This window comes from Fukomys damarensis, unplaced genomic scaffold (assembly GCF_012274545.1).
Source record: "Fukomys damarensis isolate Sample0158 unplaced genomic scaffold, DMR_v1.0_HiC HiC_scaffold_16, whole genome shotgun sequence".
In the NCBI taxonomy this organism is placed as follows: Eukaryota; Metazoa; Chordata; class Mammalia; order Rodentia; family Bathyergidae; genus Fukomys; species Fukomys damarensis.
This window is the reverse complement of record NW_022900928.1, coordinates 102824288-102851622: the sequence shown is the minus strand read 5'-3', so window position 1 is coordinate 102851622 and position 27335 is coordinate 102824288. Positions and strand designations below refer to the sequence as shown.

General features: G+C 38.0%; 2 protein-coding genes across 3 annotated transcripts in view; one reads left to right on the top strand and one right to left on the bottom strand.

Moving 5' to 3' along the window:
- The window catches only part of Sumo1 (small ubiquitin like modifier 1), a 23453-nt gene extending 393 nt beyond the window's left edge, over positions 1-23060 (top strand). Inside the window, exons 2-5 of one of the 2 annotated variants that reach the window (XM_019206335.2) lie at positions 13154-13228; positions 14394-14471; positions 18685-18756; positions 22338-23060. In XM_019206335.2, the coding sequence (XP_019061880.1) occupies positions 13154-13228; positions 14394-14471; positions 18685-18756; positions 22338-22406 (294 nt within the window). In that variant the 3' untranslated portion in view covers positions 22407-23060. The remainder of the gene's footprint in view (positions 1-13153; positions 13229-14393; positions 14472-18684; positions 18757-22337) is intronic. The other variant, XM_033764540.1, reaches the window with a different exon arrangement.
- Positions 23061-25712: 2652 nt separating this feature from the next.
- Positions 25713-27335, bottom strand: part of Kiaa2012 (KIAA2012 ortholog) — a 119052-nt gene continuing 117429 nt past the window's right edge. The window contains exon 23 of the mRNA XM_033764539.1: positions 25713-26083. Coding sequence (XP_033620430.1) covers positions 25945-26083 — 139 coding nt within the window. The 3' untranslated portion in view covers positions 25713-25944. The remainder of the gene's footprint in view (positions 26084-27335) is intronic.

The following is a 27335-nucleotide window of genomic DNA, read 5'->3' as shown; positions in this document are numbered from 1 at the left end:
CTGCCCTCACGCCATCCCCTTCTTTCTCCCGGGTCGACCAGGTGCCGAGCCCCGCTTCCGCCCCCTCGGAGGACCCCGGGGACCCCATCCGCCTCCCTGCAGAGGACTGAGCGCAGAAGCAGAGCCTTAGGCCCGGGTTATGTAACGGGAGAGAACTCCGGCCGGGAGGCCCCGGGGCCCTCAAACGCGCCTGGACTCAGCTTTGTGGTTCTTCGAGAGGGAGGGCGGGAGGGCGACGCCGGCAGTGTCCCCGGATCCCGGACCGTGGGGGAGCGCGGGGCCGTCGCCTCCTTTCTCTACTTAACCGTTTGTTACTCAGGATTAGTTCATCAGCTCTGCACTTGTAAGAGACCACGCAGAAGAGCCGAGAAACAAAGTAAAACAAAACAGCGCAGCAAAAAAATTACATCTAAACCTTAAGCCGATAGATGACTGGGACTACTTATGAGGAAAAGGATAGGAAAACTATGTGCGTATAGAGCATTTGCAGAACTTTTGCAGATGTTGCCTGCTAATGACAACGTTCTTTATCTCAGTGTCACTATTAGGAATTTGCTTGGGATTTGTATCGGTGGACTGACCGATTTTTCTTGAAGCTTTCCTCATCCTGTTCTAGTTAACTACGTTTAAGGATAATTTTTAATTTATAAGGTTTTTGTTTGGACTTTTGTTTTCTCATACTACTTTGAGTTTTTTAAAAGTAGTTTTGGACCTTTTACTTGTTTAGTGATGGTTATTCAGAAAACTTTTTCATTCAACTCCGGGATGTCCCTGAAACTTTTAAATTTAACACACTTAAATCCCTTGGCTTTTAACCCAGTTTTATACCACTTGGTGAGAGCAAGAGGCTTTTGTGAGTGTGTGTGTGTGTTTGTGTGTGTGTATTTCCATTATTGTACAAAATGTACTCATTTTAAAAATTTATAATTAAATTAGTTTTAGATGGATTTACTAATAATCTAGATTAAGTCCCAGATTGGTATGGGGATGGCATTATTTACTTTTTTACTAGGGAGGAAAGAACAGCTGTAAATGCTTAGTTTCATTAGCTTTTTATTTTCAAGTTCAAAAGTAGCTACAGGAAAGCGTGTTGACATTTATTTATGAACGCTTGGTGAAAGAGTAGTATCCAGAAAGAATTAGGAAATAAGTTGTAGGATTATTTTTGCTACAATTTGAAGGCAGCTCATTTAGAAAGTATGTGAAGAGAGAAATACAGGACCTAGGACATTCTTTTCAGGGGGTCTGTAAGGCCAGAACTGTTGCATATTAATACTAGAATGTCATTTCATTTTTTTTCCTCTCATACTTTCTTGAGTGTTCAATGAAGCTTTTTAGAAACATGACCAGTGATATCCCAACAGATTGAAGTATGGAAGCAGATGTGAAAATCCAGCTGCTTTCTCTTGAGCCAGACATGAAAGGGATTTGAAAAAATGTGAAACGGTGCCATTCTTTTCACTTAATTTTGTTTTGAAAAAGATTTTTAATAAAATGTTATTGTTAACATCTATTGGGTTTGTCATTTTAGAAATGAATAAATATTTAAAACATCAGTTTCATTGTTTAATACTGTAAATGCAGAATCAGTAGGTATAGTCAATCTTATAAAAGCTTTGTCAGGTTCTAAGTGATTTTTTTTTTTGGTACCAGGGATCAAACTCAGGACCTTTGCTTGTGAGGCAGGCGCAGTGCCACTGAGCTAAATCTTTACTTCACCCCTCTAAGTGATACTTATGAATGTTATAGTTTATTAACCAAAAGGTTTGAGAACTGTTGCTAGGCTAATTGAGCAGCACCAGTATTAAATTATTAGGGCCCAGAACAAGTTTAGTGTTGGGTGCTGAAGATTTAAAGAGATCAGAAGCTGAATCCTTACCTTTAAAAGGTTTAAAAGTGAGAGCAAGAATCCCAGATTACTGTGTAATATCAGCAACATGAGACTGAATCACTGTCCCCAGAAGATAAACTTTGGTGATGTATTTTCTGAGGCTACTCTCACGTTTATTGTCTGTTGCTAAGATAAGGAGATTGAGTAATTTCATGTTATAATAGGTAGACCTTACATTCACATAGGTTTTAAATTGCTGTGTTCACCATGACTTATATTTGGGGCTTGAAACACTTTACAGTTTTAACAGTCTCAGCATTGTGTAGTGGGCTTGTGGACCATTATCATCTAAAACAGTTAACCTTAAAGCCTGTAAGAGTCTGAGGGTTGATAATCTACTGAACTTGTATGGAGTATTTTCTGAGAATTTGTGACAGTTTTTTGGAGGGGAGTTATATCTTTGGGTTACCTGATCCCTCAGAAAAGATAAGGATCATCCTTTAGCTAATAACAAATCTGATTAGGTGTTCTCCTTTAGCCTAATTTCACCTTGTAGCAAAACAAAGTACTTATATAGAATCTGAAGCATCATATCAAAAATTTAAGTGTAATCTGTACAAATGTTTTTCTTCCTCTACTTTGGAGTTTGTAGTGTTTCTTTTAAATACCAAATTATCAAAGTCTGGACCTCAGCTCTTTGATTCAGGTCTGTTAATTGTAGGAATTGGGTAACTGATTTGCTTCACTCTTAATTGCATCTGTGCTTACAAGGTTCACTCAGCCCACCCCCACTTCAGAAAGACTGAATGATTTCTTTTTGTCAGAGTTTTGAAAGCATTATATAATTGTAGTTATCTATGGCAACCTAACAAATTACATCAAAATTTAATCGTTTAAACCAACCATCTTTTGTTTTGCTCATAAATTTACAGTTTGGGCAGGGCTGTCTGGGCTGGACTCATTTCTGCCCCTTGCTGTGAAGGGCCTCAGTTTAGTTTACTCAGATGACTGGGTCTTGAACACTAGGGGTGTGGTGGGGGGTGGGAGCCAGGACTGGGCTCTGCATAAAGTCTCAGTCTGAGTGGCCTCTGTGTGGAGACCCCAGGAGATTCAGATTTATGGCAGTTTAGGGTTTACAGAGTGTGTTCCAAGTGGACCTGGGTTCTTGATTTAATGAGGCTTTTAGGATCCAGCCTTGAATGTCTTTTTGTATTCTGTTGGTCGGTGGTCAGTCAGATCCTTAAGGCCAGCCCAGATCCAAACAGACAGCATTGAGACTCCATTTTTCAGTTGTAGGACTGTCAGTATTTACAGGTTTCTTTAATTTGCTACATAAATTGTTTCTTGTGTCACCATTGGTCCCTGCACCTCCTACCTCAGATCAAACTTAGGACTTTATGCTTGCGAGGCGGCAGGTGCCCTGCCAATGAGCTAAATCCCCAGCCTTTGTATTGTTCTTTACAGCTCCCTATGGTTGATGTTTACTGATCTTAGTAAGAGTAAGCTAATCTTAGCAAGAGAGTATGATGAACTGATTGTGCATTAAAATTTGTAACTATGTATCCTATTTATATGACAGAATAAGCATGTTAAGCTGTAGCTAATACTTGAGCTGTAGTGATGTGTATCTTAGGCATTCCATGCCCTAGAAGAACAGTGATGTAAAGACATAAGGTTCTGCTAGTGGATTTTACAAGCAGATTATAATGAAACACTATAGAAAGTGTTGCTTAAAAAAAGCGAGACCTTGGTCTCAAAAAATTAAGTGCTGTGGATGTAGCTAAGTGAGAAGACCTTGGGTTCAATCCTTGGTGTGTGTGGGGGGGTAGGGATGGGGAGAGTATTACTTTGAAAGCAATATGATTATGGTTGTTGTGGTTAGAATACTCATTAGTTCACATTTCGAAACTCTAAAGTATTTTTCAAATATATTGTGATACTTTTTAGCCCCTCCCCATAGCAGCTAGGATGTCGGTATTATAAATATGTATTATTATAATTATTTACATTTTAAGTGTTTTTCTTCAATGGACTGTTGGATTTCCCTTCCAGGTATCAGGGATCAAACTCAGGAGCCTGCACTTGTGAATCAGACTCAGTTTCATTGCCCCTAAATCCCTGGTCCTAGACTGTTGGATTTTGACAGCCAGGAATAAGGTTGCATTCATCTTTTTTTTTTCCTTTTTCCTATGATGACCAACCTGTTGACAGGATACCTATTTAAAGGTTTTTTTTCCCCAAAGGAATAATTAATCAGATATAGTCATTCAACTAATATTAAGTGTTGCTGTGTTCTCAGCACCATTTTAGAGCCTAGAAGTGGAAGGTTGCCTCAAAAACATGAACTGGCAAGTATTTTTCTCCTTATTCTGACCCCTTAGTGATGTTTTGTTTTTGAGGCAAGGTTGGTTGCCATAGAAGTTTGTCTTTCATGGTATTTTTTCATACACTCTTCTCTTAATATAGACCTGGTAACTTTATATCCAAGATTGAATTATTACTTATAGGACATTGAGGTGGTTGTGGATAATTTTTCTTGACATCTTTAGCATATCTGTTTTGGAATTTTCTGAAATTGTGATTTATTTATTTATTTTTGTGGTGATGGGTGCTCTACTGAGCTACATCCTCAGCCCTTTTTATTTTTCATTTTGCCACGTTGTTCACTGGAGACTTGAAGTTTCCATTCTCCTATCTCAGCCTCCCAAGTGCTGAGATTATAGTTGTGCACCTCTGTGCCTGGCTAATGATGTTTTTTTAAAGTGGGAAATTATTATTATTATTGTTATTATTTTTAATTATTTTGAGACAGTCTTTTCTAGTTCTCTTTCCAGACCCAGCCATCTCTTTCCAACCCATTCCATCTTGGAAAGTTGAATTGGTAGTGCGCCTACTAAATTTTTTTACCACTTTGGTAGAAGGTTCAATCTCTGGATTACCCAGATCTAAATAAAGATTTAAAGGTTTTAAAGGTTTCCAGTCCCCCCCCCCAGGGTCTTGTTTTGTAGTGCAGGTTGAACTTGCACCTGATCCTTCTGCCTCAGCTTCTTGTGTGCCACCATACCTGGCTTTTTCTTTCTTTGATCTTGTATATACACATTTCTTTCCCTCCCTCCATCCCTCCTTCCCCTTCCTCTCCTTCTTCCCTTCCTCCCTTTCCTCTCCTTCCCGGGGATTTAACTCAGGACCTTGAGCTTGCTAGGCAAGCATGGCACCACTGAGCAACATCCCTGACCCTTTTCTTTCCAACACCAGTTTCTTCTGCTCCAGAGTTGTTTCCCTTTCTAGCAAACCTCTGGAATTTTCTTTTCTCTTTTTTGGTACCGGGGATTGAACTTGGGTCCTTGTGCTTGTGAGGCAGGCGCCAAACCATTGAGCTAAAATCCCAGCCCAGGATTTTTTGAGGAGTTACTGTCCCAGAGTGAGAGCTGAATACTTGCACTGTTTTGTGGCCACTGTGCTATACCATTTTATGTGAACTGCTGCTTTTTTTTACAAGGAGAGAAGGAAAGGCCTACAAAAGAGGAGATCAGTGGAGACAAACTGGCTTTTTTTGTCCAGGGTCTTCTCATTTTCCAGGATAGTTTGTCAGAGAAGAAAAGATTGCACTGAAAAGCTAAATGACTGCATTTAGTAGGCTTGAGGCTGTTAAACAAGTACAGTAGTACACATCTGTTACCATAGTGGTTCAGAGGTGGAAGAGATCGTTCAAATGGAGTCTTAGGGAAGGGGTAACCTTATTTTTGGAAATTTCAAATGCAAATTCAAATATTCCTATGTTCTTAGGAAAGTGAAGTGAATTATTTCTTTTTTTAAAAAAATTTATCCCCTTCCCTTCCTCAAGTCTCCTCCTTCTCTTCCCATATACAAAAGCTTTGTTTCCATTTTTTCCTAAAGTGAATTATTTCTTATGCCCAACAATGAATCCGAAAAACTGTTGCTTAAGCTATTGTGTATAGAAGTATGAAATAGGAGTAAGATTTTATGGTAGAAAATAGTACTGTCAGCTTATTAATTTGTGAACACCTAATAATTGCTTAGTATATGCCTGGTAGTATGGACTATGAAAAAGCTTGGTCTCTCATCATAAACTTGTAGGGAAAACAGAGCGTACTGACTTGTCACAAAAAACATGAATTTATTTAACAGGCATATTGAATATCTTCAAGGTACCAGTCTCTGTCTGACCGGCAATACAAAGGCAAATAAGACATGCCAATAAGGTCTCAAGTCTTAGGAGAGACAGCTATGCTAACAGATGGTTGTAATAGACAAAAATCAATAGTATGTGAACATTTAAGAGGGTTATCTGGGTAATCTTTTTGTTGGAAATGATGTCTCAGTAGTCTTAAAAGGGGAGTGAAATGGAAAAGTGTTGCAAGCAGAGGAGATCAGCATGTGCAGAGATATTTGAGATTAGGCAGAAGGTGCTGTGTTCAAGAACTGTAAGTAGTTTATTATGACTGGAGGATGGGATACTTGGGAAGAGAGCTAGGAGGAGAAAATTTGATTATGAGCAAAGGCCAGAACGTAAAGGGCCACTGTGTGTATGTCAGTGAAGAAGCTTGAATTAACCTTGAAGAGTTTGATCAGATTAGATTAATTTTAGGAAGATAGCTCTGGTGGTATTGGAGAATTACCCTGTAATGTTAGTGATCAACAATGACAAGTGGAATAGAGAGAATGGGATTGACCATTAAGAATTATCAAGCTGGGCTTGGTTGTGCACACCTGTAATCATAGCACTTGGGAGGCTGAGGCAAAAGAGAGTTCAAGGCCAACCCGAACTACATAGTGAGACTATCTCCAAAAAAGAAAAGAAAAAGAATTAGAAAAATGAATGACTGACATAAAAATTTGAGAGAGGAAAAAAACACAAAGTTTCTGTTGTGGACAGCTGAATGTATAGTATTTATTGTAGTTAGGAATCCAAGAGGAGTTGTAGTTTTTTTTGTTTTTTTTTTTTTTTTTTTTTTTTTTTTTTTTTTTTTTTAGTGTTGGAAATTGAACCCCAGGCCTTGGCATGTGCTGATAAGTGTGTGCTCTACCACTGAGCTAGCCCTGTAGTTTGTTTTGAATTTGGTTTTCAAGAAGAGGAGTTAAAGCTAACAGAGGAGTTTCAGATAATACATTGTTTTGGACACTTTCACCATGAAGTACTCAGGGATATCCAAATAGAGATGTTCAGGGATTTGGAAAAATGAATGTAGTACTCAGTCAAGTTGTCAGGTTGGAGGAAATGATTGTGAGTCAGTGGTATTTGACAGTTCAGGTCACTGGTCACCCATGGAGTCAGAGAGGAAACAGAGGCTTGAAGACCACCAATTCAGAGAAGACCAGCATTTAAGGAAATTCCTGAGATGATGAGACTGGAATTTTAGAAGTCAAATAGGGGTGGGGCTGTTCAAGGAAGAAGTGACAGTGTTTGTGGTTTTTATAGTTAAGGATAAGATCTGTAAGTGTCCCATGGCTTCAGCGGTAAGGTTCCAACTGGTAAGGAGTAGTGAGGCATAAATGAGATGACAGTGAGTTGCAGTAAAAGTCGGGTAGGAAATGCTAAGAGCTCTAGTAAGAAGTGCAGTTAGGAAGAAAGTGAGAACCACAGCAGGAGAAATCAGGTTGGGAGGGTGTGGTTTAAATAAGAATAAATGCTGCCAGGGATTTAGCTCAGTGGCGCCAAGGCCTCCCCCAAAAGTGTAAGGTCCTGAGTTTGATCCCTGGTGCTGATGTTTTTTGTTTGTTTGTTTGAGACAGGGTCTCACTATGTAGTTGAGACTGACCTGGAACTCACTATGTAGCCCAGGCTGGTCTCAAACTCACAGCGATCCTCCTGCCTCAGCCTCCTGAGTGCTGGAATTACAGACGTGCGCCACTGTGCCCGCCTGATCCCTGGTACTGGAAAAAAAAAGAAATGCCATAAAACATATGAGTACAGTAAATTATAAGTAGAAGTATTAATGGAGGATAATGGCTGAGGATCTGCTAGAAGAGCATTTAAGATACTGGACTTTGATGTGTGGAGTTGATATCCTTGGGATGATTTAAGGAGAGAGCCTGAGAGAAGATGGAGAATATATATAACTGTGTGTATATATGAATGTACATGTATTTATTCAGTCCAGGAAAAGGAAATGGGCCATAAAGGTCTGAAGATGGACATATTCAGGGAATAGCAAATATTTCAGTTTAACAGAATAGCAGATAGTCCAATTTAGTTGAATTCTTGTGTTTGCAAAGTGAGTAGTGAGAGAAAAATGAGAGTTGAGTGTGGTGATAGAAGTCCTAATTTAGTGCTGTGCAATTTGGTTCTAAACTTAGAAGCTCTTTAAGATTTTGATCTTAGTTGTGGGATCAGGGAAACTGCTTTGGGAAGAGAGTTCTAAAGCACTGTGGATGATGAATCTGAGGAAAGGAAGAATCTTTTTTCTTCTGAGCAGCCTGTATAGCTAGCTAGTCTGTCTGAGAAACAGGTACAAAAAACATTGGTGTTGTGCTTCTGTGTTGCTGCTAGGGGAAGGGACGGTCCTGATTTTTGTTGACTTTAACAGCTTTTTAGTGCACCCGTCCTTACAGTAAAAGAGAACAGGGGGCTGTGTTGCTTACTGCCATTCACTGAAGGGAATAAGCTGGCTTTGCTCTCTATAACTATTTGAAGGAAGAAGCAATTGTTAGTTATGAATAAAATTTATAGAAATGTGGTGAGACTGTTTTAAGCAGGTTAATTTTGCCTGCTGCCATAATGTTTAGTAGTAGGTAAATATTGAAATCACCGCAGAATGAAAAACAGGCAAGAATTGCTGGGCGCAGTGGTGCACGCCTGTAATCCCAGCACTTGGGAGGTTGAGGCAGGAGGATCGCCTGGGCTACATAGTGAGTTCAGGGCCAGCTTGAACTACAAAGGGACACTGCCAAAAAAAAAGGGCAAGAGTTCATACTAATGAAGTCAATTCTGTTATCTAAGCTTTTCCTTAGACTCTAGACCAGTGGTGGCAAACCTATGGCATGTGTGCCTCAGCAGGCTTTTTGCACCTGTACATAGTATATCTGGCCCCTTTTTTCCCATGCCCACCCTCCCCTCAAGACCCCTTCCTGTGTACAAAAGCTTTGTTTCCATTTTTTGCTTCTATTTTCACTTTTTTTCTTGTCCCTTCCTTTCTCTCTGCCTCTTCCTTTGTTTCCCTTCCCATTTGAACATTTTCTTCCCATTTTCCATCTATTATGCATTTTAGTCCTTATTTCCACTTTCATTTTCTCATATCAGAGAAACAATGTGATACTTAAATGTGTATCCGATTTATTTCACTTAAGAGTGTGGTCTCAAGGTCCATTTAGCTATAAATTGCTGAAGCTCGTCCTTCTTCATGGCAAAATAATACTTTGTTGTATAAAGAAACCACATCTTGGGCTGGAGATTTAGCTCAGTGGCACTGCACCTGCAAAAACCCCCACATTTTCTTTATCCATTCATCAGTTGATGGGCATTTGGGCTGTTTCCAGGATTTAGCTATTACGAACTGTGCTGCTATTAACATGGGTGTGCATATATCACTGGTAAGGTGCTTTTAATTCTTTGGGGAAGATACCAAGAAGAGGAGAAGCTGAGTCAAATGGAACCTCTAGTTTTAGTTTTTCTCAGCAAGCTATTATCAAAATGTTCGCCATCATTGCTCTAGACTGTATCTTCAAGTAAAAATCTATTTCTAGTTTATTTTCGTCTGTCTGCTAGCCTAGAACTCACTATGTAGCTCAGCTAGCCTCAAACTTGCAGTGATCTTCTTGCCTCAGCCTGAGATTATAGGGCTGCACTATTAGTCACCCCCCACCACCAGGGATTGAACTCAGGACCTTATGCTTGCAGGCAGGTGTAGTGTCACTGAGCTAAATCCCTGGCCCTGTTCTGTTAATTTTTTAAATGTTAGAGAATTTAGTGCTTTTAAGTTACTGGCATTGAGATATACAGGTAATGGCTCTTTTTTTTTTTTTTTTAACTGAAAAGTGGTTATATTCTTACTGAAATGGATTTACTCTTTGGTATTAGTAAAAATATAAAAGGATATACATTTAAATTAGTGGATAATTTGGTGACCAAGTAGAGGAAAATGACTTTTACCATACTATTGTTGAAATTTCCAGGGTAGTGGTGGTTCTTTCTTTTTTCTTCTCCGGACAGGGTCTTAGAGCCCACGGCAATCCTCCTGTCTTAGCTTTCTGAATGCTTGGGATTACAGGCATGTGATTCTTTCCTACTTATTCTGTGCTTTTTTCCTGATTTTAAATTAATTCCCCTATTTTTTTTTTTTTTTTTTTTTTTTTCGGGTGTAAAAAAACGGGGATCAAACTCATATCTTGCACTTGCAAGCCAGGTGGCAGAACCACTGAACTAAATCCCTGGCCTTCCCCTAATATTTTTGTTTTCAGCCAACCTTTGTCTTCTGAACTTGTCTTATAATGCTTCAGATAGTCTAAAATATTAGATGGTATAAAATGAATTTGTTTTGAATCTATATTAGGCCAGTACTTTTCTATTTGATTTTAATTTCTAAATAGCCTTTGCTTGTGCTGCATGGTTAATTTGTATATCTTGGTGCAATTCTGTTACTGGAATACCAGCCTTAGGATGTGAGAAGATAATCCTTGATTCAGAGTGTTTGGCTAAGAATTCTTGGAGGATGAACTTCTGCCTAAGCGCAGCTGACTGTAGGATAGTGGCCTGGCCTCCAGATGATTCTCTGGCCAGCAATGTTCACATCACCTGGTAGCTTGTTATAAGCAAATTCTCAGCCCTGCTGCAGACCTACTGAATAGAAAACTGGGGATTAGACCTACCAGTTTGTTTCTAAAAGTCCTTTAGGTGCTTTTGATGCATGGTAAAGTTGTATCAAGTTCCAAACTATGAGGTATGATAATGAAAGAGACCCCTTTCTTGATTTCTGGTGAACCAGTGTTTGGGAGAGTGATTGACTTTAGGACTTTCTTTGCTTGCTTGGCGAGCAAAATAAATGCTCTTTATATTCTCAGGTGCAGATTTTGTATGCTGAGGGGAAGTAATGAGTACTCATAAGTGAATAAAATAACATATAAGAACTTGTAAAGAATATATTTTTATTAATAAGTGCCAAAATGGGTTGGGGATTTAGCTCAATGGTGCCATGCCTGCCTCTCAAGCAAAAGGTCCTGAGTTCAATCCCTGGTACCTAGAAAAGAAAGTGCCAAAACATTTTACAAAATACTGAGTTTCCATAGTGTTGTATATTTTGATCATATCTATTCCCACATTGCTGCTCTTTCTTACCCCTCCATCTTTCCTCTCCTTCATTCCATACTCTTGTCTAATAATAGTCTCCCTTTTATTTTCATGTCCTCTTCTTTAGATTCCACACATTAGGGAGAACAGGTGAACACTTGGCTCTTGGAGTCTGGCTTATTTCCCTTAACATGATGTTCTCCAGTTCTGTCCCATTTTCCTGTACATGGCATAATTTCATTCTTCTTTACAGCTGAATAATACTGTATTGTGTATATACCATATTTTCTTTACCCATTCCTCTGTGGATAGGTAGGCACCTAGGATGGGCTTGAACTTTTGATCCTGCTATCTCAGCCTTGATAGTGCTATGATTACAGGTTCATGCCACTATCCTTGAACCGTTTTCAGTTTTTAAAGTAATCTCCATACTGATTTTCATAGTGGTTGTACTAATTTATATTTCTATTGTTGGTGTAGAAGAGTCCTCCCCATCCCAACCCTGAATCCTCACCAGCTCTGACTGTTTTTTTTTGTATTCTTGCCTATGGAATCTCTGCAGTTTTGATTTGTTTCCCTAAAGGCTAAAGCTGTTGAGTATTTTTTCATAGACTTAGTGCCCATTTATACTTCTTTTGATAACTATCCATTCAATTCATTTGCCATTTACTGATTGAGCGATTTCATTTTTTGGTGTTTTTTTGAGGGTTTTTTTTTTAGTTCTTTATATATTCCAACTGTTAATCCTCCATTGGAAGAGTAGGTGGCAAAGATTTTTCTCCAATCCTGTAGGCTATTTTATTCTTGGTTTTTCCCATTGCTGTGCTTATTTTATTATTATTATTATTATTATTATTATTATTTTTTTTTTTTTTTGTACTGGGGCTTGAACTATGCTTGCAAGGCAGGGGCAGCACGACTGAGCTAAATTCCTGGCCCTTGCTGTGCTTATTTGATGTACTTATGTTTGGTTTTGTGAGACAAGGTCTTATTAGATAGCCCAGGTTGGCCTATAGTGTTTTCTTCTAGTAGTTTTAGGTGTTATACCTAAGTCTGATTCATTTTTAATTGACTTTTATACAGGACACCTAGGCTATTTTATATCTTGGCAATTGTGAATTTTATGAAGTGGGTATTCAAGTATCCCTGTAACATGCTGACATTAACTCCTTCTGATATGTGCAAAGGAATGGTATAGCTGGAGCAAACAGTAGCTGTAATTTTAGTTACTTGAGGAAACACCATACTGATTTCCATAGTGGCTATACTAATTTACATTCTCACCAGCAGTGTAAAAAGTTTCCTGCTCAACCCCACTCTTTGCCTCCACCCCGAGCAGTGTGTATTGGTTTTCAGCCAGGGATTGAACTGAGGACCTTGAGTTTATGAGGCAGGCTCCAGCACTACTGAGCTAAAATCCCTGGCCCTGTTTTTTTTGTATTCTTTTTTTTGTTTGTTTGTTTGTTTTTGTTTTGTTTTTTGAGACAGTTTCTCACTATGTAGTTGAGACTGACCTGGAACTCACTGTGAACTCACTGCGATCCTCCTGCCTCAGCCTCCCGAGTGCTGGGATTACACGTGTGCGCCACCACGCCCGGCTTGTTTTTTTTGAAGACAGGCTTTTGCTATAAATATAGTTCAGGCTGACCTTGAATTTAGTGTGTCCACCAGGCTGGCCCTGAGTTTGTGACCCACTTACATCACACTCCCAAGTGCTGGAGTATAGGTGTTCAGCACCATGTCTTGTTTGAACATTTTTCCATATACTTATTGGCCACTTGTATTTCTTCTTTTGAGAAGTATCTGGTCATTTGCCCATTTATTGGTTAAGCTGTTTGAATTTTTGGTATTATGGCTTTTAGATCCTTTATATATTCTATATATATTTGACAAAGATTTTCTTGCATTCTGTAGGTGGTTTCTTCACTTGGTTGTTTCTCTTGCTGTGTAGAACTTTTTATTTGATGTCCCTTTTGTTGATTCTTGCTGTCATTTCCCATGCTATTGGAGTTCTGCTGAAGAAGTGTCTGCCTGTGGGCAGATAGGAACTTCTATTTTGAAATTTACTTTTCTTTCAGGAGGCAAAACCTTCAACGGAGGACTTGGGGGATAAGAAGGAAGGTGAATACATTAAGCTCAAAGTCATTGGACAGGTGAGTTTCTGTATTTTTCTTCTTTGATGCTCTTCTAGTGTGGGGATAATTTCTTACAGAAAATAATGTTTTAAGAAAGGCATGTTAATTGAAAATGGCATTTTTATTGATTATACATACTTCTCTTGGAGGTAAATGGGGCTGGCATGATTTTTAAATTACTTTGCTAGGTAAGATTATATCACTTTAATTTCTCCAAGTGGAAACTTACTCTGAATTGGTGCGTTTCATAGGCAAATGTAGAAAATAGTGTTCCTTGGTAAGGCCAGGACCACTGTTAAACAGAAGAGTCTGTGTCCTTTTCCTGACTGTTCACCCTTCCCTCATCCCCTTTTCCTTTGCTTGGCACCCTTTTGCCCTCGACATAATCTGTTTCTTACTGATTTTCTGAGATGTTAAGGTCAGCTGAAGACTGTTGGAGGAATGAGTCATCATAGTTTCTCCATAATTACATGTTTTTTGTTTTTTAAGTATGAAAGAATTACAGTAGTGGGATATTGGTCTTGCACCAACAAAATTCACAAGTACTAGTTTCCTGCATTCCCCCAAACGTGGGATATTGCCAGTCTTTAATTTTGTGCCAATATCATAGGTAAAAATCTTTATTTTACTTTTCTCTGATTATTAATAACATGTAATTTTTGTCTTCTGTGTTTATAGTTTTACATTTATTGTGTATTCATATCCTTTTCCCATTTTACTGATTATCTTATTTTGAAAAAGTTTTAAGAAGAGATATTGAACAATACTATCATATGCACACTTTTTTTTTTTTCTTTTGTTGACACAGGGTCGCTCTATGTAGTTCTGGCCAGCTTTGAATTCACTAAGTAGCATGCACGGGCTGGCCTTGAACTTGAGGTAATAATACTCCTGCCTTAGTCTTCCCAGTGCTGGGATTACAGGTGTGTGCCACCATTCCCTGTGAGTTGAGTGTTTTAAAAAACCTGTTAGGAATGGTAAAAAGAATATTTTGTGGAAAAATAAGTGATAAGGTTTATATTTCTAGTTTTAGTATATGCTTGTAATTAAAGAATTTTGTCAAATACGTGTAAGGTTAAATAAGCTCGATCCCTGGTACAAAAAAAAAAAAAAAAAGAATTTTGTTCAAGCAAAGCAAATATTTATGCAAAGAGCAATAATTGTTTTTCTTTTATCTCATTAGGATAGCAGTGAGATTCACTTCAAAGTGAAAATGACAACACATCTCAAAAAACTTAAAGAATCATACTGTCAAAGACAGGTTTGTATATTACAGTGTTAAATACATTGCTTAGCCGTAAATTTTTCTCTCCTGAAATCTGTCAGAACAACAAAATGATTCTGTTTCATTATTTTCACCATTAGGAACTCAATGAACAATCACTCTAATTTTGTCATTGTACCTATGTGATTCTGTTTGCTCTTTTGTGGGCCATTTCAAAGTTTGAATTTGTAAGATGTGGAGCTAGCATGAAAGTAACTCAGAATTGTAAATGAGTGGTCCACTACATGTTAAATTTAAGTGCTAATATTAGTATACTGTCATTATCCACAGCACTCGTGATTTCTGCTAGTTTTTTTTTTTCTGCTAGTTTTATTTCATATCTTCAACATCAAGAATTTTCTTTTTTTTTTTTTCTTTCTGCGACTGAAGATCAAACTCAGGACCTTGCGCTTGTGAGGTGCCCCATCACTGAGCTAAATCCCCAGACCCAAAGAAGTTTTTCTTTTAAGAAGATACATATAGAAGAAGTCTAATTTATGAATACCACATCCTCAGAGCGTATGGTCTTTGTGAGCTAGATTACTGGATTAACATTCCTTCAGCCTGCCTGATTCATACTTGGGCTCTGTCACCACTTGGCTTTTGTGATCTGGAGCAAGTTACTTAACCTCTATCCTTCTGTCCCCTTTACCAAAAGAAGAATATTACAGTGCTTGCCTCATGAAGATGAAATGAAGTAGCTACATAAAACTCTTAACATGGTGCCCAAAGATGCTCAATAAATGCTACCCATTATTGTTGTTGATTTTTTTTTAGTAAGTGAAATTAAAGTCAACGGGAGATAGCCAAGGAGTATTTTAAGTGAAATTATGCTTTAAATTAATAGGTAAAAAATAGGATTAACTGGGCCTGGGATTTAGCTCAGTGGTTCTGGTGCCTGCTTTGCAAGTGCAGGGATCCGAGTTCGATCTCTGGTACACACACACACAAAAAAAGGATTAATCAGTTTCTACTAAAATTGAATTGCAAACCATCATGGTGGCGCACACCTGTAATCCTAGTGCTCAGAAGGCTCAGGAGAATTATTGAGCACTTACTCCAAAGTGTTCTGAAGGATATTCTAGAAAGAGATAACAAGGATTACAACTCTGTGAACCCCAGCAGAATAGATCCACTAGTCAGGGTAAGAAATTGGAAGAGAAAAGAAGGGAGCCAACAATAGGAACACAACATGACAGGAATAAGTCAATACATATCATTTATAACATGCAGTGTTAAAGGTCTCAATTCACCAGTCAAAAGAAACAGACCGGAAGAATGGATCGAGAAGCAAGATCCAACAGTATGCTACATACACATTTAATTCAAAAAGAAATTCATAGACTGACAGTATAAAAGGACAGAAACCCAGAAAAAAAGCAAGGCTGTTCTATTGGCATACAGAGTAGATTTCAAGGCAAGACTGCTTGAGAGAGACAGGGAAGTCACTACATCCTTGTAAAGGGAGCAGTCCAAGAGGAAGAGCTAACAGTCAAATATATACGCACCACATGGTAGTGCACCCAACTGTATACAATATTAATGGACATGAAAAATCAAATAAGCACTAACACAGTTGTAATAGGGTTCCTTAGTACCCCACTATCACAAATAGACAGATAAACTAGACAAAAATCTAAAAATGAAATGTTAGAACTGAACCAAACTTTTGAACAGATGGACTTAGTAGATGTCTACAAAGTGTTCCACCCTACAGCATCAGAATACATTCTTCTTGGCTGCATATGGGACGTTATCCAAAGTAGATCATATACTAGCTCATAGAATATGCTTAAGTAAATGCAAAGGAATTGAAATTATCCCATGTATAATACCAAACTGTAGTGCAGTGAAATTGAAAATCTGGCAAAAGAAACCACAAGAACTTGATAAATACATGGAAATTAAATAACATTCCTCTGAACAACCAAAGGGTCACAGATGAAATTAAAGAAGAAATCAGTTTTTACAATTAAACAATAATGCCAATATAACATACCAGAACTTATGGGACACAATGAAAGCAGTCCCAGGAGGGAAGTTTATAGTGGTGAATACCCATATCAGGAAAACAGCGGGCTCAAATAAACAACTTAATGTTGAACTTCAAGCTTGTAGAAAAAGAGCAACTCAAGCCAGCCCAAAGCTTATAGGAAGGAGGAAATTATAAAAATCAGCAGAAATTAATGCAATAGAGATTAAAAAAAAGTACAAAGAATCAGTGAATTGAAGAGTTGGTTTTTTGAAAGATGAAATAAAATTGACAAATGCTTAGCCCACCTAATTAAAAAAAAAATGGAGGGGAGGTGGATTTAGCTCAGTGGCACCATGCTTGCCTCACAAAGTGCAAGGTGTCTTGAGTTCACTCCTGGCACCCCCCTCCCAAATTGCTCTGAGTCCAAGGCCAGCAAGACCCTGTCTCGGGGGAAAAAAATTGAATTGCAAAAAGCCAGACAAATAAAGGAAACAAAAACATTGAAGAATTGTATTATATGATATTAACACAGGCATTGTATGGGCTCTTTTTTGCAAAAAAAATGTTGCAAAGATTAAATACTTCCTTTTCCTCCCCATCTTCTGTTCCTCCTTCCCCCTTTTTCTTGTTTTGTGTTACTGGGGATTGAACCCATGGCCTTTGTGCTGTGCTATATCTTCAGCCTTTCTTATTTTGAGACAGGACATTGGCTGTGTTGCCCAGGTTGGGCTTCAATTTACAATCCCCCTGCCTCAGCCTCCCACATTGCTAGGTTTATAGGTGTGTCCTACCATACCCAGCAGTCTACAGTCTATAGAAAGACTTTTTATATTTAATTCATAGAGGCTTGATAATTTTTTCCCTTAACATTTAATTATAGAAATCAAACAAGAAATTCAAAATTTAATTTATGTGAGTTTACAACATTTCCCAGATATCTCTGTACAAGATATTATAAAGGTGTAAACTAAATGTTGGTTGAATGACTTTACCATTTTTATTTTATAGATTGGTTTCTATTAAAACTTTTTGCCCCTTGATGCTAGGGATTGAAACCAGGGCTTTGCGCCTGCTAGGCACATACTCTTCCATGAGGCTGTTACTCAGATTCACAGTATCTTTTTCTGTGTTTGTGTTTGTGTTGTTGTACTTTCTATAGAATCTTTTTTTAGATTGCAATATGAGATATTTTTCTAAAAACCCTATAAAGAATATTCTACCTTTGTTAGCCAGTTTAGTATTTATTATAACTGGAAAGAATTTAAATCACATGAAGGGTAAGTTTTCATCTCATACTTATATATCAATATATGTTTAGAAATGGTTTTTATTCTTTGCTTTTGGAACAATGTTTAAACGCCCACAGTAAAATCTTAATATATTAGCATTGAGCAAAACTTTCCTCCCCTTTGCCCTTTCCTCTTTCCCTCTTCTTTTTCTTTTGGTATCGAGGATTGACTTCAGGACATTGCGCTTACAAGGCAGGCGCGGTGCCACTGAGCTAAATCCTTGGCCCCCTTCTTTCCCTCTTCTCTATCCCTCTTCCTGTTTTGCAGTACTGGAAATTGAACCCAGGACCTTGGCACTGAATTACATCCCAGGTGTTTTAATATAGGGTCTTGCTGTGTAGCCTACACTGGCCTTGAACTCAATTGCAGTCCTGCCTCAGCCTCCTGAGTGCTGGGATTATAGGCGTGTGCCACCATTCCTGGCTAAAACCACTTTGCTTGTAGAGTTAGGAGCTGGTGAAGATGTTCATTCAGTTTCTTTCTGATTTCATTTTTCATGCTAGTAAAAATGAATAAATTAGTGGCAAGAAGCACAGAATTAGAAACAGGTTTGACTTTAAATTCTTAGCTGTGTGCTCTGTGTAAGTGCTCTACAAGCCTTGGGTTCCCTAGTCAGAAAATGAAGATGAATTGATAATGCAGAATTGTTTGCACAGAACATTTATAATTGTGTATGCAAAGTACTTGGTAAATATTTTGATAAATAGTTGGTAAATGACTTGGTTAATAGTTGGTGCTTAATACATGGTAATTAGGATAGAAGTAGCTATCTAGTGTTATGTTCTATGTATCTAAGGCTTGGTTTCTGTGTATCAAAGTTCCTATCTATGTCTTTTGATATTTGTATATACATTCTATATATATATCTATCTATATATATAGATAGATATATATATAGATGTATATATACATACATACATACACTTCTTTTTAAACCTTTTTTTAGGGAGTTCCAATGAATTCACTCAGGTTTCTCTTTGAAGGTCAGAGAATTGCTGATAATCATACTCCAAAAGAAGTGAGTATAATTTCTTTCTGAATCAATTTAAAATTCTCCCTTCAACAATTTGGTTCATGGTATAAAGGTATTAAACTGCCCTTTTCTGTTATATCCTTTGATTTATGTGGTATATCATTTATCAAAAAACAATAATCATTTGGGTTGAGCTTTCAAAATACTTCTTGCAAAAGTGCCAAAAGAAGGGAGGTAGAAACAGGTTGAGTACTGAAATTGTCATGAGTCCCAGAAGCCAGCTCTGTTTTTTGAGACAGGGTTTCACTGTGTAGCTCAGGCAGGCCTTGAACTCGAAGCAGTTCTGCCTCAGCCTCCCAAATGCTGGTGTTACAGGTGTGCAGAACTATGCCTGGCAGACCCATGTTCTTTTTGACATTTTTGTGTTTCTTTTGTAATACTTTTACAGAAAAGTTACAAGAATAGTACAAAAAATTCCCATTACTCTTTTCCTACATTCACCTACCTTTATCATTTTGCTACTTTCATTTATTATCTCTCTTTCTTCTTATATTTGTATATATGTGTTGTGTCTGTTTTTTTTTCCTTCTTCTGTCCCAAACCACAAGTAGATTGTGTACACCATGACCACTTACTCCTTAATGCATTTTTGTTTGTTTTTTGAAGTACTAGGGATTGAATCTAGGCATGCCTTTACACTGAGCTACATCCTCTGGCCCCCCAGCCCCCCTTTTAAACTTTTTATTTTGTTTTGAGGGTTTTTTTTTTTTGTGTGTGTGTGTTATTGAAATTGAACTCAGGACCTTGTACTTGCGAGGCAGGCATGGCACCACTGAGCCACATCCTTGACCCTTAACTTTTTATTTTGAGACAAGGTCTTGCTAACTCCCTAAGTTGCCCAGGCTGGACTCAAACTTCTGATCTTCTTGCCTTAACCTCCAAGAGTGCTGTGATTATAGGCACATGCCATCATGCCTGGCTTAGTGTGTATTTCCTTTTAAAAAGTATATTATTTTATTATTAATACAGTATTATCAATCACAGGGAATTTAACTGTTAGAACACTTTTAATTTTTTTTACCCGGTACTGGGGAACAAACTCAGGACCTTGTGCTTGCCAGGCAGGTGCAATGCCACTGAGTCACATCCCTGGCTCTAGAATACTTTTAATCTACAACTTAGTTTTGCCATTTATCCCAATTATGTGTTTTGTTTTATTTTTTGGTTTTTTGAGAGAGAGTCTCACTTAAGTAGGTCAGGGTGGCCTCAAACTTGACTGTGATCTTCCTGCCTCAGCCTCTGAAGTTCTGGGGTTACAGGCATATACCACTATGCCTGGCTTTTATACTGACATTTTTTAAGACTGCAAACCAATTATTTTCTGAAAAGTCTCATTTTGTGTTTGTCTGTTCCTCATGATCACATGCAGGCAATGGGCTTTTGGTTGCAATATTACACAACTACTCTTCTTGGTATAATATCTAAAGTACACCAAAAAACCAAAAAAAAAACACCCCAAAAAACCAAAAACAAAAAAAATTTTTTAATTTTTGAGACAGGGTCTTACTATATAGTTGAGACTGACCTGGAACTCACTATGTAGCCTAGGCTGGTTTTGAACTCATAGCAATTCTCCTGCCTCAGCCTCCTGAGTGCTGGGATTACAGGTGTTTGCCACCACGCCTGGCTAATTATCTTAACATTCATATATGTATCAAACCATAGTCTTAATACTAGAGCCAGTCTGATGATTACTTTAAAATCATAAATCACAAAAGTCTGTCATTTTTAGATTTTTAAATATATTTTTGCTGGGCATGGTAGTGCGTATCTGTTATCCCAGCACTTGGAAGGCTGAGGTAGAAAGATTACGAGTTCAAGGCCAGCCTGGACTATATAGTGATACCCTGTTTCAAAAAACAAAACAGAAAATTAACTTTTGTATTTTATAATTCTCCACAAAAATGTCATCTACAAAATAAAAACAAAAAACAAACTTTTCTCTTTGGAGATAACAAATTTTTTCTTTTTCTTTTTCATTTGTTTTTGTGATCTGTTATAGTTTTCATTGGAAACAATGCTAGTTTTTGTTTTCACCCTGTCTCTTACATTGCTTTGACGCACAGAGGAATCAAGCTTCAGTCTTTTACCCTCACTAAGGGTAATGCCTGATACTGTGTTGTCATGCCCCCTTATGTACTGTCTTCTTTTTTAAGATAAAGAATGCTGATAGGGGCCAGGGGTTTAGCTCAGTGGTTCTGGCACCTGCCTCACAAGTGCAAGGTCCCGAGTTTGGTCCCTGGTACCAAAAAAAAAAAAGAATGGTCACAGTACCAAACTACCAACGAGTAGTATAAAATGGAAAATAAATGTACCTTGAGTACTTCCAGAGAATTTATTTCTCAATAGTGTCATCAGGAAAAAATTTTCAGAATTATTTCAGTGTGTATAAAGCACATTATAAAAAGAAAGAGGGCCAAGGATATAGCTCAGTGTTAGCACTTGTGTAGTATACAAGAAGCCCTGGGTTCGATCCCCAGCAATGCCAAAACAGAACAAACTTCATTTTTTGTTTTTTGAAGCTATTAAGTTTTATTGTGTATATGTAATTTTATTAGTACATGAGTGCAGTACACAGTGTTTACTTTCCTTATGTGGAATTAGTTCATACACGCAACACATCTTCATTCCTTTTTCATCGCTTCCTCTCTTTCCTTCCCCTTCCATCTCTTGATCCCTTTCCTATTTTATTTTTTTGAGACAGGGTCTTGCCATGTATCCCAGGCTGGCCTTAAACTCACAGTGATTCTCCTGCCTCAGCCTCTGGAGTGATGGAGTGCACCACTGTACCTGGCTCCCTTTCCATTTGAGAAAGATGTCTCTCCCTACTCTCTATTACCTGTCTTTTTCTTTTGCTCTTTATTTTTACTTTAGGTTTCTCATGTAAGAGAAACTATGTGATTGATATCTAAGCCTGTGAATCTGATTTATTTCACTTAACATTATGGTCTTAAGGTGCATCCCATTTTCCTACAAGTGACTCAAGTTTATCCTCTTTTATGGTAGAATAGTACTCCAGGATGTGTAAATACTCTACATTCTTTACTCATTCATCTGTTGCTGTATGCATAGGCCGCTTCTAAGATTTAGTTGTTTTGAATTGTGCTGCTGTAAACATTTTTGCACCTGCATTTTTGTAGCCTCTGGAAAACATTCCGTGTTCATGAGAAAAATGAGAATAAAAAATGCAAATAACTTGATATTAATGGTATTATATGCAAACTTCACTTTTGTATAATGAATAAACTAGCAAGTGAAATTGATTCAGGAAAGTAAAAGAAATGACTGGTTAGATACAGGAAACACATACCTCTATGAGCTTTTCTGTTTTTGTTTTTGTGGCAGTGGGAATTGAACCCAGGGCCTTCTGTGTGCTACGGAACAGTATGTTCTTTAGATGAAAGCACACAGGATTCTTGATTGTAGAGCAGTGTAATTTACTATAGGTCATTTCTTTTTTTTGTGTTTTTTTTTTCCCCTTTATTTTAAAGTGTTTGCTCTATAATTGAAACCAATTTAAAAATAGTGCTTTTTTTCTTCTGCTGCTACATCTTTCTTTCTTACAGCTGGGAATGGAGGAAGAAGATGTGATTGAAGTTTATCAGGAACAAACAGGGGGCCATTCAACGGTTTAGATATTCTTTTTATTTTTTTCTTTTCCCTCAATCCTTTTTTATTTTTAAAAAATAGTTCTTTTGTAATGTGGTGTTCAAAATGGAAATGAAAACTGGCACCCCATCTCTTTAAAACATCTGGTAATTTGAATTCTAGTGCTCATTATTCATCATTGTTTTCATTGTGCTGATTTTTGATGATCAAACCTCAGCCTCCTTCATATTGTCCTCTCCTTTTTAAAAATTATGTGAGTGCACAGAGAGGCCGATTTTTTCAGGACTGTGCATTTTCAGGCTTGTGGTAATAAGATTGACCAATGTGATTGTTCATATGACTTTCCAATTGGCCCTGAAGTTCAAGCTTGTGATTGCTTCACTCCTGGACTATGACTTGCAGTGGGAGATGGAAGTTTTTCAGAGAACCAAACTGTGGAAAATGACCTTTCCTTAACTTGAAGCTTAAATCTGAGGGTCTGGACCAAAAGAAGAGGAAGATCAGCTTTGGAGTCAAGATGACAGACGTGGTGAGAGTAGTGACTAACTCCAAGGATGACTTCATTGAAGAGAAAGCAGTTTAAGATTAAAAAAAAAAAATCTTGTCAGAAGATCCCAGAAAAGTTCTAATTTTCATTAGCAATTAATAAAGTTACACATGCAGACGTGCATACAGCAGAACACTGCTCCTTTTGATTTTGTTTGTACTTTTTGGCCTGGGATATGGGTTTTAAATGGACATTGTGTGTATCAGCTTCATTAAAATAAACAATATTTGTAAAAACTGTACTAATGTTTATTTTTTTCATTGTATAGGAAGAAAAAAATGCCTAACGTAAGGTTTTCTAGCATAATACTGGAAATTATTTGGACACGGTGTAAGTATGTATTACTGTATGGTGGCTAGGCATGGTGGTGCTGCCTGTAATCCCAGCACTTGAGGGTGAGGCAAGACGATTGCCATGACTTTGTCTAGCCTGGGCTACATAGTAAGTCCAAGGTCAGCCTGAACTATATAGCAAGACCCTGTCTCAAAAAACTTAAAAAAAAAAAAAAATGATGTACCATGGTGATGTTGGTGACTGAAGCCTTGCAAGCTACTGAAGTGCCCTCTGAATCAAGGAGTTTGAGGCCATGATGCCCTACACACTATGTTTGTTAGTTAAAAAAACTTACATTCTATGTGGTGCATACATACACACTTACCCAGTGGTGGTCACATCAGAAATTATGAATTGGCTCATACTGATAATTTCTGTTCTCAGTTTGCGAGGCTGGGTGTGGTAGTTCATACCTGTAATCCCAGCACTTGGGAGCCTGAGGCAGGAGGATCACAGGGAGTTCAAGGCTAGCTTGGACTATATAACAAAATCCTGTCTCAAATAATTTTTTTGCAAAATGTTCTCTGTTTAAGTTTTGTATATTTGGTTTATATTTTCCTGTATATCTTTATTTTCTTTTTTCTTTTCTTTTTTTTTTTGGTACCAGGGATTGAAACTTCATGCTTGCCAGGCAGGCATGACACCATTGAGCTATGTCCCAAGCCCATTTTCCTATTTATCTTTAATTGTTTTATGCAGTTAATAAATACCACATTAGTTTGTTCCTTTCAGAGAACTTTTCTGACTCTTAAATTTTTGTTTTTTGTTTTTTTGTTACTGGGGATCTAACTCAGGACCTTTTTGCTTGTGAGGCAGGTGCTGTGCCATTGAGCTATATCCCCGGCCCTTAACTCTTTAATCTCAGAATTCAGTAAACCTGTGCATACATGCGATTCAGTTTCATGTTGCCTAAATAGTATCTGACTATCTGAAAAGAGCAAAGAAACAAGGGGAAAAAATGAGAACCAAGACCTGTCATGTAAAGGTACAAGATCCCAATAATGAATGTAACTGTACTGTATACCTAAAATGTACCAATAAACTCAATGAAGAAAAAACAAAACAAAACAAAAGCTGTCTCAGGTGTGTTCATGAACTTAACAGCTTACATACGCTGCTCAGGTCACTTGCTGAAAAATAAGTTGGCCTGAGCTTATCAACTCTTCCTGAAAATTATTTGTATAAATTAGAACTCATTTAATTTATTTTTCAGTACCTGGAATTGAGGCCAAGATCTCAACTATGCTAGGCAAGCACTCTACCACTGAGCAAATCACGTGGCATTTTATTTGTAACTAGGAATTAGGCTCAGCTTTAGAAAGTCCTCATGGGTCATTTTTATCAATATTAAATTCAACAGCTGGGCGTGGTGTCGCATGCCTGTAATCCCAGCACGTGGGAGGCTGAGGCAGGATCGCTGTCAGTTCGAGACCAGCCTGGGCTTCATACTGAGTTCCAGGTCAGTCTCAACTCTTCATAGTGAGACCCTGTCTCAAAAACAAAACAAAACAAAAAACATTGGCAAGGGCTGGGGATTTAGTTCAGTGGTTCAGGTATCTGCCTCACAAGCACAAGGACCTGAGTTTGATCCCCAGTACAAAACAAATTCTAGTTTGAGCTCAACAAAACATTGGCTTTTGGAGCTATCCAGTATTCATAAACACGTAGTTTAGTGTCTTAATTTTGTTTCCATTTCTAAACATCTGAAGGCTAAGCATTTGGGTGGTGGGGCTTAGCTACTGGAGAAGTAATTTTCTTGTTTTTAGTTTATTGGATTCTAACTGCACTGCACTCTGCTATAGTTCATGTAAAAATGTGCTTATCTAATTGAGTGAGGTGGTGCATGCTTGAGGCAGGAGAATCACTAAGAGTTCAAGGCCAGCTCCTGTCTCAAAACAGCAATGAAATGGGTTGGGGATTTAGCTTGGTACCACACCTGCCTTGCAAGCCACAAGGTTCTGAGTTGGATCCCTGGTAAAAACAAAACAAAACAAAACAAAACAAAACAAAAAACTGGTAAAATAGGTAACTGCACAGCAAAAAATTAATAGAACATTAATTTGGAGGGACTTTGAATAATATTTAGTACAGCCATCCTATCTAGTGCTTGACTACAACATTTTAGATTCTTAGGATGAAATGGCTGTGGTTTTCCTCTAAGATGGGATTTGTTTTGTGTTTTTGAGACAGTGTCTCAGTAAGTAGACCAGGCTTGCCTCAAACTTTGTCTGCAAGTGCAGGGATTATGGGTATATATCACTATGACCAGCCTCAGGAGATTTCTTAATATGTAAAAATGTGAATTAGCTTCTCTTCGCTAATGCAGAGTTATTTGCATCACAGTTTTTCCACTTACCTTCAACTCTTGAGCACATTGAAATGAAATACATGGAGTATCCTAAGACTATGTTAGTGTTTCAAACTGAACTTATGTAAATACGTGGCACCAGAGTTTCGGGATTTATTGGTTTTCAAGAACATAAAAGTGAAGAGAGTTTAATTGAGTTGAACAGATGTGGAGGGGCAGTGGCAATGGCAGTTCCAGGGTAGAGAAAAACCTTAGGTGTGGCTTGATGTGAACCAGATGAAACAAAACTAACTGGGTTCAGGATGGAATTTCATTATGAAAGGAAATTTCTCTTTCTGTCATCACTCCCAACTTACTTTTAGCTTTTCTTCTAGCCTCACGGCCTTGGTATTTGTAGGAACTGGAAATAAGAGTAAACCCATGGTCTGGAAATGCTCTGTGTCCACTGCAGGCCACTGGCTTCCTTACGGAGTTCTTGATGGAAACGAAGATGCTTCTCCAAAGCAGCTTTTTGCCTAAGAAGACAATCCCACCCTCAATCCCCGTGATTGAGCACTCTAAAAATGGTGCTTGTGAATTGCTAGTGCTTTGGATTTGAATAATCAGACTTGGGGCAACTGATTTTGTTTGTTTGTTGTTTTGCTTTTGGTACAGTGGAGCAACTCACAACCTCATACTTGCCAGGTGGGCCGGGTGCCGCTCAGCTACATCCCCAGCCTGGCAGTTGATTTTGGAATTTAGTAGATCATACTTTGTTCATTAATTACTTATGAGGTTTAGGAAATCACGAGTCTCCACAAGAATAAAAAGGAAGGTGTAATTCAGTTCTTAAACTTGTATTGTTGGAAGGGACTCCTTTGCTTTGGAGATGAGGCCAGAGCAATTAAGATTCCTGGGTCTGTGTCACACAAGGAAGATCGAAGTGGTGTCTATTCCCAACACTTGGTGGGTGGAGACTTTACCCCCTACTCCTTCACATCCTTGGTTTTTTACTTTGAGCTACTTGGATTTGCCTTACAAAATTACTTAATTTCCATGCTGGGCATGGTGGTGCACACCTATAATCCCAGCACTTGGGAGGCTGAGGCAGAAGGAGCACCAGGAGTCTGAGGCTATGTACTATGGGGTACATAGTTCAGGGCCAGCCTGAACTACGAAGTAAGACCCTGACTCAAAACAAAAGTTAATTAATACCCCCCATGACTATCAGTTTTCTTGGGAAATTGAAGTTCCCATAACTTGCCTTTGGTCTCATTACTGCTTCTGTGAACCCAACCCCATTGCTATGATACAAAGAATCCATAATTTTGAAGTGGAATCAGGTTTTACCTAATTCATTTTGTAATTCAAGTAACAGCCGAAGAAAATCCAGAGGAGGAAAAGCTCAAGGTTAGTGAAAAAAACCATTAAAATTGATTGTTCAGGTGGCTTTAGGTTCAGCATAAGTTGTGGGAAATACATTTCAAGGGGAAAAGTGTTTATAGTTAAGGTTGGAATCAAGCAGTGTTTCTGGATTGTGCTGCTCTCCTTTAGTATTTTATTCTAAAAGGGGATTCCTAGTTGCTTTTCCCTAAGATGGGAAATTTACGTGTAGCAACTACTGAGGACCTATTTTTTTTAAAGGGTCTATTGAAACCACACTACTTAAGATATTCTGTTAGCAGAGAGATGCAAAGGTCATTACTGTTGTGGGAAAATAAAAGGAGGGTGCCCTCGGCTATGGGTGACTGAAAGGACTCTTGGTTTTTTTTTTTTTTTTTTTTGTTA